The following is an 18,359-nucleotide window of genomic DNA, read 5'->3' on the forward strand; positions in this document are numbered from 1 at the left end:
ACACACAGACACACACACACACACACACACACACACACACACACGCACGCACGCACGCACGCACAAAACAAGCAAATAAGTTTAAAATAAAACCTAAAATAAAATTAAAATCCTTCAAACTTTGTGTTGGGAAAAAAACAAACAAACCGGCTTCATCTGGAGTTGCCATGGTAACACAGGCTTGGTAAGCATTTGCTAAAGCTACAGAATAAGTAGCAAAATACAGCTACAGTTCCTCCCCACTTTGGATTTTGCAACTGAGAAATCATCCTCTGTGGGTTCAGAATATTTGGAGAAAATGGTGTCTATACTGACAGATACGGCCGTTCCTCTTGTCACCAGTCCCCAAACAGCACACCTAGAGACTTCACATGACATCATGCAGGGTTGACTGTTGGAGTGACCTGGACATGAACTAATGTCAAGGGAAAACTGCGTACCTCACATGCAGCTCCCACATGGTCTACAAATAAAGGACTTGAGCATGCTGAATTACAGTGTCTACACTGTAGAGTCCTGGGATCCAACCCGTCCCTGTGGCCATGGAGAGTGAGAAGAGGCAGGCAGGCTCTCTGCCATAGTGCTGTTCCCTGAGAGGTCTCCCTCTGGGCGACTCTCACCCAAGGCACCTGACAGCAATTTGCTCTCACCTTAAAAAGTATGAATGATAGAATTTCCTGAAGTAATCCTGTGACCCCAAAGATCTGTGCTCAACATATAAGCGTAGAGCACAGCAGAGTTTGTATATTTAACCGCAAACCATCATAAAACTTGCATTTGTAATATGAAACAAAGATTCTTTAAATTCCTCTATCACTTTGAACATGTAGAAAATGGTATCACATAAATCTAGAGTAGAAACTAATATAAATGCTGTAAAAAATGTTTCATGTTTCTGGGTATGTAGTGAATTCCTAGTAAATGATAACTTATCTTTTCTAGTTAGAGAATACATCTCCTGAGCAGGAAGGTGGGCACTTTGCATCCTACAGGGAAACCTTATAGTAGTTTAGTATTATTGGAGAGTTAAGATGTGAGACTCTAATATTTGCTCTGACTTCATAGGAAAATACTATTGGGGTGGGGAGCTCGTCTCCCAGGGCTGCCTTGCTGTTCCCCAGGATAGATGAAGTCAAACCTTGGAAGCAGAAGCAAGACGTTGAAACACCCATAAAGGGATTTGCTCCTTTTCCAGAATTAGAATAAAAGCCTGTGTATATTCATACACACCGCCTTTTTGTTGTTGTTTGGTTTGGTTTGGTTTTTGCTGCTGGAGATTAATCCTGGGGCCCTGAGCATGGCAGATAAGTGCCCAGCCCTGAGCTGCGTCCCCAGCCCTCCACTGAGCAGTTAAACTTACCTACCCAGCTCCACTTTTCCTGCCTTTCTGTTTTAAAGAAGTTTGGGACTTAATGCTGGATTGTGTGGTATAGGAATCAGTGTCTTTCCTTTACTATGGTAATAGCATCTTCCCCCCATTTATAGCTACTGGGAGTTGATGATGTGAAGACGCTATGTTAGTGATTTTCAGGCTCCCCTGCAGCAGGGAGATGGCTTCATTTTGTGTTTGATCTGATTCTCTAGCTGAGATCAGGAGGAGCTCAAGTGTTAGAAGGCTGCATCGCTGAAATCCACAACATCACCAGCTTAGATATCTCCGACAACGGTAAGTCACAAAAGAAACTCAAATGCTACTGGAACAAGCAAGAGGAACTGGCCTGCTAGCCACAGCCCAATATACAAATTCTAAAACACATGATAAAATATCCTTCCACCTGTGGTCAAGATTCGAGCCCAGCATTTTTAGATACTTGGTAGACATTAAATTATTTCAGAATGTTTGCTTAATTAGCATCATTCCCTCTGGTTTACTGAGTGACTTGAGCCTAGAACTCAACTCAACTCTGCATAGAAAACTTACATACGAGTGAGCAGTGCGGCAGGAGAGGGGAACTGCTCACAATATGGTTTCTGGATGCTGCTGGCTTTTGCAAGGCCACTGACTGTAGAGGAGGCTTAGGGAAATCTGCAGAAAGTGAGCTCACCCCTGGGAACTAGGAGGACAGGAAAGAGGGCAGAGTGCTCTGCTGAGGGTAACAGTAAAGGGTCATGGGGCACTGAGCCCAGCACAGGCAGCCACCCCACTGTGTGACGTCACCTGTCACGTGTGTTCTGACTCCATCTGTTTTCTTCTTTCCAGGTTTAGAGTCCGACCTATCTACCCTAATTGTATGGCTCAGTAAAAACAGATCAATACAGCACCTGGCCTTAGGCAAAAATTTTAATAATATGAAATCCAAGTAAGGGTTTTGACATTTTTTATATGACAATGATGAAAATAAGCAGCCCTTCCTGACAGCATTTGATTTGATCCCACTGTCCACGTTTTTAAAATCTCTTTAGAAATCTGACGCCTGTGTTGGACAGCTTAGTGCAGATGATCCAAGATGAAGACTCTGTGAGTATCACGTGACACACTTTACTTGCCTCTGCGTGTTATTTCTATTGGACTGATGCTGAAGTGCTTTCAGATCACTCACATGTAGATTTTGTTAGTTTTTTAAATATGGAATATGCTTTAGTAGAGTTTTATATACTTAAAATTTTTTCTTCAATCTGCCAGAAAGATTGAAACTAAGAACTTTTGAAAATATTTGTTTATTTATTTATTTGTGTGTGTGTGTGTGTGTGTGTGTGTGTGTGTTTACCTCACAAGTACCATGCACATGTCTGGGCATCAGAGGACAACTCTCAGGGGTCAGTTCTCTTCTTCCACCTTATGGTTCTAGGGGATTTTGGCTATGAGTCTTGGCAGCGCGACTTTTACCATTTCGTCTTCTCATTTGCTCAAACTAAGAGATTTTCAAAGGTATAAATTAACTCTTTAAACCTTCTGCTTCCTATCCAGCTAAACATGAATCTGCAGATTAGTTAGCTGGTTGTTTTACCATGTATTAGACTAGAAACTTGAACTTTCCCTAGTAATTATACAGATTTTCCGATAGTCTGGGGGTTTCCTCTCACCATAAATGGCCGCTTGAACTCTCATCATTTTCTTATATTTTTGTGCCTTCTATTTGCTTCTGAGCAAGACTTAGATCAGAGTGAAGGCATTTAATTTCTTTTTTTTAATTTATTTACATTTCAAGTGTTATCTCCCTTACCAGGTTTCCTCCCCCTCCCAGAAACCCCCCATCCCATCTCCCCTCCCCCTGCTTCTATGCGGGTGTTTCTCCACCCACTCACCCCATCTCCCGCCCTCGATTCCCCTACACTGGGGCATCTATCCAGCCTTCTTCATAGGACCAAGGACCTCTCCTCCCATTGATGCCTGACAAGGCCATCCTCTACTATATATGCAACTGGAGCCATGTGTACTCCTTGGCTGGTGGCTTAGTCCCTGGGAGCTCTGGGGTGCCTGGTTGGTTGATATTGTTGTTCTTCCTATGAGGTTGCAAACCCCTTCATTTCCTTTGGTCTTTTCTCTAATTCCTCCATTGGGGACCCCACACTCAGGGGAATGGTTGGCTGAGAGTGTCCGACTCTGTATTTGTAAAGCTCTGGCAGGGCCTCTCAGGAGACAGCTATATTAGGCTCAGCTCTGAATACCCAAGATACAATTCACAGACCACATGAAGCTCAAGGGGAAGGAAGACCAAAGTGTGGGTGCTTCAGTCCTTCTTAGGGGAATACAGTACTCAAGGGAGCAAATATGGAGACAAAGTGCAGAGTAGAGTCTGAAAGAAAGGCCATCCAGAGACTGTCTCACCTGGGGATTCATCCCAGAGACAGTCATCAAACTCCAGACTCGGACACTATTGTGGATGCTAAGAAAGGCATTTAATTTCAAGTAGCATCCCATTGTGCATGAGAAAAGGAAGCTACTTAACTGATAAAGTAGAGCACTGTCATGAATTCACTCAATGGAGAGGGTTGTGTCTTATGGTCCATTTTACTGTTTTAAGACTGTCTTTTTCTTCTCAAAATCATATTTAGTCATGAAACACAGTTTCTAAAATTCAAATTCTTGTTGCTGTTACAAAGAGTCACACCGTGGGTGGTAGAGTAACTTGTACACGAATCAGGCAAAATATGTCACTTTCTGAAAAATATCACTTCTGTTTTTGAACTTCTGCCAGGAAACGATAGACAATTCTATGACATTAGTGAGCAGACATCCCGAAGGCAGCCGTGGGGTTGCGGGTTCCAGAATTTCTGCCCTGCTAGCTCTTTCTTCACCTGAGAAGTGAAAATTCTGTTTTCTCGATATTCTGACATGAAGCTATAATTTCTAACCTTGGCTAAAGAATTCAATTAATTATTTAATGGATTCTGCTGTATTCCTGGGTTCTTACCTGCTAGTAATCTCAGGATCCTTTTCCTTTTATATTAGATTACTAAAGTCAAGGATAGAATTGGCATGTAATACCAATTTTATAAATTTAATTTGACTTTGCACCATTCTGTGTTATTAACAAATTTCCTGGTTTGGGAACCTAATGTTACAAAATCATATTTACTATTCATCTCCAAATATGTGTCTTAGTAAATAATTTAAGAAGTTTTCAAGTTCGTGAAGAGTATATTATTTCAAGTTCTGCTCATTCCTTAAGGGTCTTCAAACTGTTTTTGTAGTTTTAGTTTCTTATTTAAAGATAATTTTGATGTTTAAAATTCACCTGAAAACACATTTGCAGATGACAAATTTTCCATGTAAATGTGAATTCTGCCAAGTTACAAGTTTGATTAGTATGTTGCTAATAACTCTACAGTGAATAGCTTTTTATTTTTGTGACACTGAAAATGATGTGGGTTTTTCAAAAGGCAATTACCATCAATTTTTCTTTTACTTAGGAATCTATAATATGCAGACCAATTTAAAGTGATTAGGAGTTGAGCCTCATGCATTCAAATATTTATGCCATAGAAAACCATTGCTTTGGGCCTATTTTCAGTTTTACTTAAGTAAGAGTTGGACATTCAGAATGTAATCTCTGCCTTTGACACTTTGCCCTCTGTGGAACACATTCCCTGGCAAACCATGTAATATCTTAGTAACTCAAAACTGCACACAATGCGCACTGGGAAAACCCAGATTCTTGAGGGCTTCTGTATCATCTTCAACTGTAAATGGAGGTGACTGCATCCAGACTCATGGGATGGTGACAGTGGGCAGCCAACACGACAGAGAATCTATTGCATAGAAAGGCCTGCTGTAATCCACAGAACAGAATGGGTTTCCCCCCAGGATGGCTGGCAACCTGGAGGTTGAGTCTAGATTAAGCATTAAGCATTCAGGTGGTAAAGCTGTATGGAAATGCAATGAGTCAGGAAGAACTGGCCTTATAAATATGTATTCAATTCAAGTCCCCCCACCCCCATTCCCATTCTCATTATTCTTAAGTGTTAGTTTGTGTATTAGAATTTTAATGTAGTGATGGAAGAGTAGCTTATAGATCTGGCAGTTTCCCAGTATGACAAAGAAGCCAGGGTAGATCATTTTGGTAGTAGTAGGAGAGAGTGTAGAAATAGTGAGAAATGACTACTGTTTTTCATGAGGTGGTGTTACGTGTTTGGTTTGGCTTTGTTTTGTTTTGTTTTTTATACCATTATATTGCCTGAGTCTGAGCATTTTTCATTGTTTTCCACTTATCTGAATGTAGACTAGTAAGAACACTGTTCACTTAGCTTTCTGGCTGAGATGCCGTCACCTTAGCCAACAGTGGTCTCTTTTACTTGCTTGGGTTTGACTCTGACTGCTGTACTGTTGCCTTCTGATTGTCCTGGCCTAAGTCTGAGCAGCAGCATGCTACATGGATGTCAAGGATGGTGGTATAGTCACTCTGTCTAACTGGGTCCCACCATTGTTCTCTTTCTTCATTTTGAAGCAAAGCCTTATATAGTATAGTCTGGCCACAATTTATCCCCCTGCCTCTACCTCCCCGCTGCTGAGATTTCAGGTATAAGCCACCATGCCTGACTGATGTCTAGATTTTAACTCCATCCCCTTCACCCTGTCCCTGCGTATGTCATTAATAGACACTTCCCTCTTTCATACATATTGATTCATGATCAGTACAACCTGGTGGAGCAGGAACAGGTAGATCTTACATTGTGTTTGCTTGTTGTCATGGAAATCACTCAGCTTCTAGCCAGTTACCTGCCTGGGGTGCCAGAGCTGCTTGAAGGAATGAGGGCAGAGTAGAACACTTCACATGACAGAAGATGTTGTCATTCTGCAGGTGTGAACTGGGACCTTTCATGGCTTGTTGGTGTATGTCTTGGGGTTCATCCCTGCACTGACTGCTGCAAATGCAGATGCCCGCGGGACTAGGGAGACAGTAGAGCAGTTAGGAGGAGCTGGGCACAGGAGGAAGCCCTATTAAGTGTCTGGTCATGTACCCTGAAGGCCAGGCCAAACCTGTATCCAACCTGAGTGGCTTTCAGTCTCCATAGAGTCACATATGATGTGTGGTCACACAGATTTGACTTTTTGTTTCTTGAACCACAGGAATATCTTCTGATGGAAGCATAAAAGATGATGATCAAAAGATGTCTTAACATGGGCCCCTTGGGGATAGAGCAATGTAGTTGTTGAGAGCACACCCTCTGAAACTAGATCACTCAAGCTGATTCTGATTCAGCTCGGTTCTAATGCTATGACTTTGTTTTGCTGTACTGCTTTTTGGTAAGATAGAATACCATGCACCCCATGCTGTTTTGAATATTTTATGAGGCTAGCCTTGAACTTCATATCATTCTGCCTCTATTTCCTAAGAGCTGTGATTACAAATTTGTACACACACACACACAGACACACACACACACACACACAATCTGCCCCATGCCCGTCATCGTCGTATTCTAACTATGACTTGGGTTGAGCTGCTTTACCCTTCTGTTTCTTGTCTGGTGACTGAAGATGACAATCAGGCTCCTGTAATGGGTGGCTGACAGAGTTAAGTAAATCACACATGAAAAGAGGAAGCAGTGGTTGGATGTAGTAAATGCTTAGGAAATATTCATTGGCTGAACATTATTCATCTTGGATGTGTTTTATTTTGCATTTGGCCCCGTGTTTTAGAGTTATTGGGTGGAAAGGAATAATGCCTCAGATGGGACACTTCTGTGACCTGTGGCTTGCCATAGAAACAGCAGATCTTCAGCAGTTCACCCTGGAAGTCTATTTAATGTCAGAACCTTCCTGTTCCAACCTCACCCCCACCCATGGCTTTAGACAGCAATTCCCAAAGCAGACAATTCAGTGAGTCCCGTCCCAGTTCTCTATGGAGAGCTGGGAGAGTGGTCATTGCTTTGATGAAGCCTGTTCAGTGCTGTGTGATGTCTGCCCCACCCCCACCCCCATAGCCTCTGCAGTCCTTGTCCCTGGCTGACTCCAAACTCAAGGCTGAGGTCACCATCATCATCAATGCCCTGGGCAGCAACACCTCCCTGACCAAAGTGGACATCAGTGGGAATGGCATGGGGGACATGGGAGCGAAGATGCTGGCCAAGGCTCTACAGATCAACACCAAACTCAGGTAGGCATCGCTGTCCTGGTCCTGAGGGCTAGGTTCTTAGGGAGTCTGAGCCTCCCAGGATACCAGCCGGGAAGAAATTTTTACGAGAGTATTTGGTTGGGGCACCTGAAACACATAGTATATTTCCTCCGATGTTTGACTTTACAAGTCCTCTGTGATGTAAACCCCTGACAAATTATTGTGGTTTCGTTTTCAATGTAGCCTTGACACCTAACCAGGGAGAAGCAGGGAAGAAATCTTTACAGGCCATGCTGAGGAAGCAGACCCAGACAATCTGTTTATTAGTGACAGGCCATGTTTTAAGAGATGCATCCTCAGGTGATAGAGCTATGCAAGCGTCACAGAGGTGCTTGCACAAAAGAAACTGTCCGTGATATCCCTGGGCTATATAGTTAGTGGTCCATGTTCTTATTTGGTACATGATTATATGTGTATACATCTGAGGCCTTCCCTCCACTCCACATTGTTGCTACTTTGTTTCCAACCCAGTTCCCCGGTAAAAGAAAGCTCAACTCAATCAGTTAACAAAACAAACTACAAGCCTAGATTGGGCAACCTCCCACTACATTACTCTATTCCATACTTATTATCTCATATAACTTGCGGTTTCTCCAGGGCACTAGCTTTTCTCCCTCCGATCCTCTTCTCTGTTTCGCCCAGGTAGCTCCTTCCCTCCTGTTTATTCCAGTCGCTCCTCCCCTCGACTCTCAGCTCCTCCCACTTCCTCCTGCCCAATCATTGGCTCAAGCCTTTATTTGAAAAGTTAAGGTGGGGAGAAGGTTCACAAGGCAACTCCTCATCTGCAGCCCCCCTGAGGTGTGGAATTAGCATCAAAATACAAGCCCAGGGCTATCCACAACGCTATCTGAGGCTTTCTCTTTACTCCACATCTCTGTAATAAAGACTTAAAAGACAAGGGCACAAGAAGTATGCTTTTCAAAGGCTGGTTCTCAAAGGGAACCATTTCTATTTCTTAGTCATACCCTGGACTTTTTGTACACATAACTCTTCTTCAGGTCCAACAGTGCTTTGCCCCGTTGTTGTCTGTTCCTCAGAGTGACCGGGGTTTGCCACTGGTCTGTCAGTGTGTTGACTGAAGAGCAAATGCCTGTTGCTCTCCTAGGGTTCTTTGTGGATGCTTCCTTTTCCTCAGCATGACAAATAATCAGAACCTTCTAACTAAACTGAAACCACGAGCCAAGAATGGTAGCAAGGGGTTGGAAAGTCAGTGTGGCTGATGGAGGTCATCAGGATTAGCATGGGAGGGCAGTAAATGTCAGACTGAAGACCCCCAGACAAATGAAAGCAGAATTGTAAAACCTCACGGTACACATGTTCAGAAGGTAAGGTTGTATTTTTCCTAAAATACGTTAAGTAAGCAGCCTCCTAGCTCCCAGTAGCCTGGTCTTTGGCAGCAGAGTAAGGGAAGTTCTCAAGATTACACCAGTGTCTTAGTCAGGGTTTCTATTCCTGCACAAACATCATGACCAAAAAGCAAGTTGTGGAGGAAAGGGTTTATTCAGCTTACACTTCTGCATTGTTGTTCATCACAAAAGGAAGTCAGGACTGGAACTCAAGCAGGTCAGGAAGCAGGAGCTGATGCAGAGGCCATGGAGGGATGTTTCTTACTGGCTTGCTTCCTCTGGCTTGCTCAGCCTGCTCTCTTATAGAACCCAAGAACACCAGCCCAAAGATAGTACCACCCACAAGGGGCCCTCCCCACTCGATCACTAATTGAGAAAATGCCCCACAGCTGGATCTCATGGAGGCACTTCCCCAACTAAAGCTTCTTTCTCTGTGATAACTCCAGCTTGTGTCAAGTTGACACACAAAACTAGCCAGTACAACTAGGACAAGGAAATGAGAGAACATGAGATAGAGCCTGAGATAGTTCTCTCTAGGTTTTGAGGATAGAGAAGTCCTCTGGACTTGAGGATGTTTATGCTGGACACAGGGCTGGGCAGTGTCTTCGGTCAGGGGCTTCAGTTTCTGTGTGAATATGAGGATTTTGTCTGGAGGGCAGAGGGGCAAGTCCTCAGTTGCTGGCTGGTCCGATCTTAAGGACTACAGTAAATTAACACATTTGCTGTGCTTTTAGGTGTAGTTTTTCAAAGATATTTGTGTGATATCTGTATTAACCTATGATGTAGGGGATGAGAGTATAGCTCAGTGGTATAGTGCATGCTCAACATGCATGACATCATGGACTCTACCCTAATGGGAGGAAAGAAAGAAAGAAAGAAAGAAAGAAAGAAAGAAAGAAAGAAAGAAAGAAAGAAAGAAAGAAAGAAAGAAAGGAAGGAAGGAAGGAAGGAAGGAAGGAAGGAAGGAAGGAAGGAAGGAAGAAAGAAAGAAAGAGAAAGAAAGAATGAAAGACAGACATACATGGTGAAATGGCCATTTTTGTTTTGATGAGACAAATGAATGTTATTCCTTGCTTACATAATGCCATTAAAATGCTTATAGGCATGTCCAACCTATGTCCTGCCAATTGCATACCAGTACATGCAGCCAGAGATAGCTATAAATTCAGTCCCACACATATTCTTACATTTACTTAAGACATTATGATATTTCTATAAAATTAAGGACCTATGTTACATGGCATGAATGTTACGTTAAGATGTCAAAGGGCAGGATATGCCTGGAAACAGCATTGATTCAAATAGCTTTGACTCCAGGGAAGAAAATCATCCTGCCACACCTCAGAATCTGACCATTGACATGGTTTCATTTCCAAACAGGACAGTCATCTGGGACAAAAACAACATCACTGCACAAGGCTTTCAAGATATAGCTGTTGCTATGGAAAAGTAAGTTTTAATTGGGATTCTTCTCTGGGATAGCACTAAAGAGCCAATGACATTGGTGCCACCTGTGGGATGGTAGGAGAAACCATAGGTAGAGATCAGATCTTTGTAGGCCAGCCATGGAGTTGGGCAGGACAGTGGCTTTGTCCCCGTGTGAGTTTTCTCATGTGCAGAACAGGTGTTGACATGCTGATCTGCCAAAGCAGGTGGTCATCAGGGCCACTGTTAAGATGTTTTGTGGGTCACAGTCTCTCTGCACTGGGTTTCCTCTTCTGTTCATCTGGATATGAGGATGGTAGGGGCAAGTTATTGTCTATAGTTCAGAAAATAAAAGTGAAATTGATTAATAGTCAGTTCCAGGTGTATTTGTTTTATATTGCTATGATTTGTTTTAATTGCAACTGATAGCTACAATTGTTATTTTCTGCCAAATGTACTTTCCTGGTCAATGAAATGAAAAAGTAACAATTCTAGGCATAAAAGAAAATAGTACTAGAATCTAGTCTTCTTTTCTGTTTTGGCTAATGGTAGACTAAGAAGTCAACCAGCATGTCTCCAAAGAAGAGGGGTATTTATAGTGCTCACCTAGAAGAGCAAAATCTCACATGGAAAATCCATGTCCCCTTGTAAACCTTGAGCAATTCAGAGGTTGAGGTGAGGCAAACAGGGAAAATTCAGGGGCTTAATGAACATGGAGGTTGCTGGTCTTGGTTTCCTAAGGCAGAGTCTGCCGTCATCGTATGGATGCAATTGCTGTAGCCAGGCTAATGTCTACCCAGAGCTTCTTGTCTTAATTGTTGCAGCCCTTAAAAAAATGTTAAAGATGACATTTATTACTGGGACTTCTAGAATCAGAAGGAGCAGTGTCACTATGTGGCAGGAACCCTCACCTTCCCTCATTAATCCCTGGCTCTATGGTGCGTTGAGGTAACAAGAGTCTGGCCCCTGGCTACCATCCGATTTCTGAAGTGCTCTAAGCAGATTCTGAGCCTTGGAAAGGAGATGGTCTAAAACACAATGGGAGATGGGGCTGCCATGAAGAAACCCTTTCCCAAGGAAAGGGAGGATGCACTCCCTGTCCTGTATCATTTCCCTGCCCCTAGTCCCCTGTTGTAAAGGCATGCTAGGAGGAGCTTCAGCTCTATGTGCTGTCTCCAGCCCTGACAGCAAGAATATTGTGAATCTCGCTTCTCCATTTATTCTTTTTGTTCAAGTGAGAGGATCAGAGTTAATGCTTTTCAAGTGTTTTCGTTTTGGTTTTTTGTTTTGTTTTGTTTTTTTGAGACAGTTTTGCTATGTAACCCTGGCTGGCCTTGAACTCACAGAGATCCACTTGCCTCTGTCTCCTAAAAGCTGGGATTAAAGGTGTATGCCACCATGACTAACTCTAAATACCTTCTGGTCCAAAGCCACATGCTTCTATTTGAACCAGGAAATCAGGGTGCAAAATCAGAAGGAATCAGTTCCAAGGTGTTCCCCAGCCCCCATTTTAAGACCTTGTCTTGGTATGTAGACCAGGATGACCTCGGACTTGCAACAGCCCTCCTGCCTCTGCCTTAGATAGGTCTGGAACTTCAGGCAAGTACCACGGCTGGCTCCTTTCTCTCTTTATAGTGAGCCAGGCCATTGCAGAGTGTGGGTGAGGCAGCTTACCACATCACAATACATCATCTTCTCCAAGAGCTGCCTCTGACTACAGAGCCACCTGTGTCTGCTGCTCCTCTGTCCCTAGAGTAGAAACAGTGATTTTCACTGTGTTCATATTGCAACAGCTTATGGAGCACTGCCGGTCCAGGCTGGCATTTAAGAGTAGCCAGGAACACACCACCTCAGTACCCAGCATCTCCAAGTTGATAGCAATATCTCTGGGTCAGTCAGTTTATACCCTGTACTCTGAGATGCCAACACTTCCATATCGTTGGTATTTAAGTACACCCTGCTGGTCTGTAACGTGATAAAAATTGTATGCAGGAAAAATTATAAAAAAGATTTATTGTCTTTTAATTCCCTTTGGCTGGTTCCTTTTTTAAACAAACAACTTTGTAAAACACACTAACATAGTAATTAAGGTTGAAGGGGATGACAGCCTTCCTTTGTTTAATTCTATATGGAAGTACTCTGGTGAGTGAACCAGATGCCTATTTTCTCTATGAAGAAACAGCTATCTAAATCTTGCTGTTAACAAAATGATTATTTTTTTCTTTTTTTTTTTCATGGTTATTGACTTATTGTAGGGGGATTAGTTGCTAAGGCCCTGTTCCAGTGACAGCCACCTCAATGTCCATGAGACTCACAGCTCTTCACTGTTCACTGGAGATCTAAAGCCTGACTCTGGTGTCACTCCATTGTATGTGATGAATGCCCAGGTCACCACCAGTTGGCAAAAGGCCATTCTTTGACTGATTTTGCAGGCAGCTATACATGCACACAGGGATTGGGATGCCAAGGCAGGCACGCCGCCCTTTTCCTGAGGCATATTCTAGAGATGTTTACCTGTTATGGATCTGTTTACCCAAAGGGTACCAGAATAGCACAGATTATTTTGTGTTTAGTAACAGTTTGGCATCTTTTTTGGTCTCTGTGTTTTTTCTTGTATCCATTTTGGTCTATCAGGTATAGATTGTCAGCTACCATCAGATCAGCAGGTAGCTAAAACCATAAAATAGCTGAAACCATAAAACCAGTTGTCGACTTTCTTTCTATACGTTTTCTCCATCTTTCTTGTCCCAAGGTTTTGTCCTTCATGTTAATTCAAATTGGAAAGCAAAAGTACATACATAAACTTCATGTCTGTTTTGTATGACAGTGCAAGTTAATGGTGTCATCCACCAATGCATATGGATATCAAAAGCCACTATGCAATCCAGGGCCTTTGATGGCTGGGTGACTTAGAGTAGTGCTTTGTTTTGTTTTGTGAATCCTGGACTTATTTTGTAGCTTTGGCTGGCCTGATACTTTGTGTGTAGCCCAAGCTGGCTGCAACCTCAAAACGATCCTCCTGCCTCAATTTTCCCAGTACTAGGATTACAAGTGTATATCACTCTATCAAGGATAAAAAAGATATTATTTTGTTTGTTTTCTGTTTGTGACAGCATCTCTCTAAGTGGCCCTGGTGTAGCCAGGTTGGCCTTAAACTCACAGACATGCCTGCTTGTCTCCTAATGCTGGGGCGTGTACCACCATCTCTAGCTTTTTAAAGATATTTTGGGAACTATCTTTTTTTTTTTTTTTAGATTAAAAAATGTCTTCAATTAAGGTAACAGAAAGTCATTTTAAAATATATGGGTTTTATTCCTTTCTCCAGGAACTACACGCTGAGATTTATGCCAATTCCAATGTATGATGCTTCTCAAGCTCTTAAAACAAGCCCTGAGAAAACAGAAGAGGCTCTGCAGAAGGTATGGGGGCCTGCGGGCGTGGAGTGTGTTAAGTTCACATTTATATTGCGTTACTATCTATTCTGAACATATAGCCACGACTGTTTCATAAAGCTTTTTAAAACCATGTATTCCTATGTTCACGGCTAGCATAAGTCTTGATTGGGCTTTGAAAAAAAATTATGAGGACTGAAAACTCTCATGAATATTTTGTAGACTAGAGTAAATTCTTATAGTATCAACATGCCCAAGTGTAGAGACCTCTCCCTCCTTGGAGAATGTGGGGAGCGAGGAGGCATCTGTTGCTCTGTGGCTGTGTGTGTGTGTGTGTGTGTGTGTGTGTGTGTGTGTGTATCTGTGTCTGTGTCTGTGTTTTGAGACAAGGTTTCCTATAACCTCAAACTTACTTTGTATCAGAAGGTGACCTGAACTTCTGACTGTTCTCCCTCCATTTCTCAAGGGGTCGGCCTGCAAGCGTCCTTTCATTCTCTGCTTTTCATAGCTACTTTCTTCTCAGTTTAGATGAGCTCATATCTTCCATCTTTACTCTGATACTTTTTCCTGGGTTCTTGAAATTATTTATCCCCCTTTGTTCTCTCTCTTTGATGGTAGCATCCTCTTTCAGACCTAAAGCTGACTTCTTTCTCACATCTGCCTTAGCTAAGGTCCACCCAGTTGCCAGATTCTGTACTCAAAAGCGCTTGGCTCATTTTCCTGCCTCTTTGTTGATACGACACCTTTGTTCAACACTTCTTCTCCCACCATGATCTTGCCACACTTGGTAGCTCCTATCTTTTCTTTTTTTTTTTCATTTTAGCAAAACTAGCCACCATCTTTTCTGGTAACTCTGAGTAGGACAAACCTTCATGCCATCCTTCACAGCAGCGTTTTGGATACTAAAGCTTGGTCTCCCTAACATAGAATGAAATCTATCTAGGATTTGCCTTCTGCCTGCCTTGTGTTCCATCTATTACCAGCTCTAACCTTTCATTCTGTTCTATTTCAAGAGACTGCAGTGTGAAACCTAAGGCAAGACTAAGTCTGTTGGTACTGACTTTTCTGATCACTGAAATTTGAGAACCAACCATTGCTTTTCCATGGGCAGGTCTCGGCTCTTTCTACACTGCCGTGCTTGACTATTGGGTTTGAAATCTAATGTCTAAAGAACACCCACAATGATTCCTTGGGGGCAGTTTCACTCCACTGACAGATGGCCTTCCTGGCACTTCCAGACCTGGCTTCTTCATTTTCTTTCCTAACAGAGTCTTTTAGGTACTTTCTGTCACTGTGATAAAACACCGTGGCCAAAGCCAATTTGAAGGAAAAAGGATTTAGTTTGGCTTTTGCTTCCTTCAGCAGAGCTGCACCTTCTCAAGATTCCATAACATCCCCCAGATACCCCACCAGCTGAGGACCAAGTATTCAAAGCCACGAGCCTGTAGGGGCATTCTCCTTCAGACCACCACACAGACTATGAGCTTCTTGAAGGAAAAGACCATGTGACTTTCAGATTTTTTTCATTCTCCTCAGTTCTTATATTTTCCAAATTATATGCTGAGACACTTCTTAACCATTTAAAATAAAAATGAGTAATAGGAAGTGGCAGGGGAAGATTTAGAATGGCAAAAGAAGCCGGGCAGTGGTGGCGCACTCCTTTAATCCCAGCACTTGGGAGGCAGAAGCAGGCGGATTTCTGAGTGCAAGGCCAGCCTGGTCTACAGAGTGAGTTCCAGGACAGCCAGGGCTAAACCAAAAAAAAAAAAAGAATGGCAAAAGAAATTATCCCCAATTTTTATTTGAAATATATGGCCTTAAAACTGATTCTTACTTAAATATAGTAGCTTACCTACCTCTATAATACCAGGAATATCTCTGTGAGTTCAAGGTCAGTCTGAGGTACATAGTGAGATCCTAACTCAAAAAACAAACAAATACAACTTTCCCTTGCTTTGGTAGTCTTCAGCAATTTTTAATTTTTCTGAACTTTAGTTTTCACACATATACAAGTATATGCATGCATGTGTATGTATCTATGTATGTAAATAGGAAAAATTAAGTTCTACCCTAATTATGCTTAATGGACACTTAACAACTACATTAACTGCATGAGTGCCAGATATACCATTTAAATGTTTAACCTACATAAATGAGGTCCAGTGTTTAAAACAGCACATGACATGGGTTACTTCATCCAAGCTGTGTAAATAGAAAACGGAAGGGATGGGCGCTATGAGACTGGCTGGGATTACAGATGCCCACCACCAAGCCCAGCTGAGAAGTAAAGACAGAAGCTGAGACGTGTGAGTTCTTCAGATGCACTGAGGAAAACACATCAAAGAGGGAATTAAGGCAAATTAAGTCCAAAGAAACCCTAGCAGCTGTGTGCTGGATGTCAGTCATGATGTGTAGAGACATGAGGCATCTGGGCATCATAGCTGTGGTGACCTCAGATGACTAAATGTCATACTGCGAGATGTGAGATGTCACAGAGTGTGGAGATGCGAAGTAACTGGATGCCTTAGTGCATGGTGACATGCGATGCATGACAGCACTGTGAGGAAGGAGGGAGCTGCTGGCAGTCCTCGTGACAAGGGACTGCACTTTTAATGAAATGTGTAACGCCACTTGGAGGTAGATCTCAATGTGTAATAATCTTGTATTGCAGACAAAAACAAACTTGACCAGAATTGTTTCCAAGTTGGAGTTTTTTTTTTTTGAGGGGGGAGGATGGAATTTAGGATGTTTGCTTGTGTGTAATGAAATGCTGTGGGGTTAAGACCCAAGTCTCCATATGAGCTTGCGTGTGCCGTGTATGTGTCCTGGGCACGTGCTCCACGGGGACTTCTGCCTTTGGTGCGCTTCCTTCTTATCACAGCCCATCACTTGAGGTCAGAGGTGAGCACTTCCCCTTTAGCCAGCATGCCAATTTTGATTTAGAAAATTTGGGACTTCGGAATATTTTGGTGATTGATTTGTGGATTGTAAATATTAGTTTTATAAATCTGATATGCTTGAGAAGAGACAAAAAAAAATAAAAGTCAGATAAATCTTTGAAGAAGGCAAAGAGGACAAAAAAACCTCATAAAAACTATTTTACAAGGAGCAGCTATTTATCCAGCCCCAAGAAGATACACTCTCCATAGAAGGAAACTTCAGACATAGGAAACATGTTGTGGTTGTCCATGCTTATATCCTAACACTTGGGATACTGAGGCAGGAGAATCAGATGTTCATGGTTACTCTTAGCTACGTAGTGGGTTGAGGTCTCCCTGGAATATATGAGACTGTCAAGATGAAATGTAGCAGGATGTGGGGGAGCTGGCAGTCAAGACAGGATGGTAGAAGTGCACTTGCTTGTGGGTGTTCTTTGAGGGGTTGGGATTACTTTGTGCCTTGAAATTATTGGGTTTTCAAGCTCTAGTGAGCCTGTTTTCATCTTCACAGCTAGATTCTGTCCTAGGGAGAATCAATGGACCAAAATAGTCTAATTACTTTAACCTTTCTAAAAACAAAGTATATTAAATCTTTATAAATTGCTCTTCAATGTAAATGTCCATCATTTTTGATCTAGGATTTTTTTCCTCCTGTGCAAGTTCTGGCTCAGGACATCTTCCTGGTTTGGACCCTCTCCATCTTATCCCTGCTCCCATCCCCACACCAGGACAATGACTCTTTTGACTCCTCCTTATATGACCCTAACCAAGCTCAGAGCTCTTGGTCCCCAGGAGTTAGGTGTCTGTCTTCTCTCTGGAGCACTGTGTGGAAGGAAATCTTCCCTGCTAAGTTCAATAGTAACAGGTTGATGACTGATAACATCGATGCGCAATATTTGAGGTTTCTCTTTAAACTTGTTTTCAGAAAGAGATTTTGTGGGAGATAGAGCTCAGTCAGCAAAGTGTTTACTGTACACATGTGAAGATTTGGATTTGCTCTCAGAACCCACTTAAGAATCTGGGGGTGGTAGCATGAGTTTATTAATCCTGAATGGAGAAGCAGAGGCAGAAGAAACATGTTTTGACGGTCCCTGGTGCCAGCACAACCTAACTGTTGAGTTCCAAGCCGGAGAGAAAGACTATCCCAAAAACCAAAGCAGAGAGTGACATTTGGGAAATGACCTTTGAGATTGACCTTTGGGCATGTGTGGACACAGGCACCAGTACACACATGAACCTGTATACATGCATATACAAAAAGAACAAACTTCACGTTATTTTTCCTAAAACAATAACAACAAAACCATCAGAAATCTTTCCTGGCTTAGTCTGCGATGCAGAGTGGTTAGACTGGGAAAGGTCTGGGAACACCGGCCCTGCCAGCCTTCGCTGTCCCATGTCTGTGTGGCATGAGTTTCCTGAATGAACAGAGTGCTCTCAGTCTTTGGCCAGCTGTGAAAAGACAGGCAAGGAGGCAAAGGCCCAAAGCTGGGTGGTCTCAAGTGTCTGCCTTTCAGAACCTCCATAGCAAAGTTTCCCCACTGATGTGTCACCTTAGCAAGATGTGGCTGCTGGGACGGTCATGTGATCCAGCCCCACAGGGCTGTGATAATGATGTGTTAGTTGGGGAAAGGCACTTTTGCTCTGCCTTCTAGCTTCCTGGGATGCAGGTAATTGCTGTCTGGGTTTTAATTGTTC

At 42.7% G+C, this 18,359-nt stretch overlaps 1 protein-coding gene across 6 annotated transcripts in view; it reads left to right on the forward strand.

The window, feature by feature from the left end:
• Positions 1 to 18,359, forward strand: part of Carmil1 (capping protein regulator and myosin 1 linker 1) — a 267,034-nt gene that overhangs the window by 181,847 nt on the left and 66,828 nt on the right. For all 6 annotated transcript variants that reach the window (XM_052156906.1, XM_052156907.1, XM_052156909.1 and 3 more), the window contains exons 18-23: positions 1,585 to 1,666; positions 2,201 to 2,300; positions 2,404 to 2,458; positions 7,369 to 7,541; positions 10,286 to 10,354; positions 13,656 to 13,749. In XM_052156906.1, the coding sequence (XP_052012866.1) occupies positions 1,585 to 1,666; positions 2,201 to 2,300; positions 2,404 to 2,458; positions 7,369 to 7,541; positions 10,286 to 10,354; positions 13,656 to 13,749 (573 nt within the window). The remainder of the gene's footprint in view (positions 1 to 1,584; positions 1,667 to 2,200; positions 2,301 to 2,403; positions 2,459 to 7,368; positions 7,542 to 10,285; positions 10,355 to 13,655; positions 13,750 to 18,359) is intronic.

Source organism: Apodemus sylvaticus, chromosome 14 (assembly GCF_947179515.1).
Source record: "Apodemus sylvaticus chromosome 14, mApoSyl1.1, whole genome shotgun sequence".
In the NCBI taxonomy this organism is placed as follows: Eukaryota; Metazoa; Chordata; class Mammalia; order Rodentia; family Muridae; genus Apodemus; species Apodemus sylvaticus.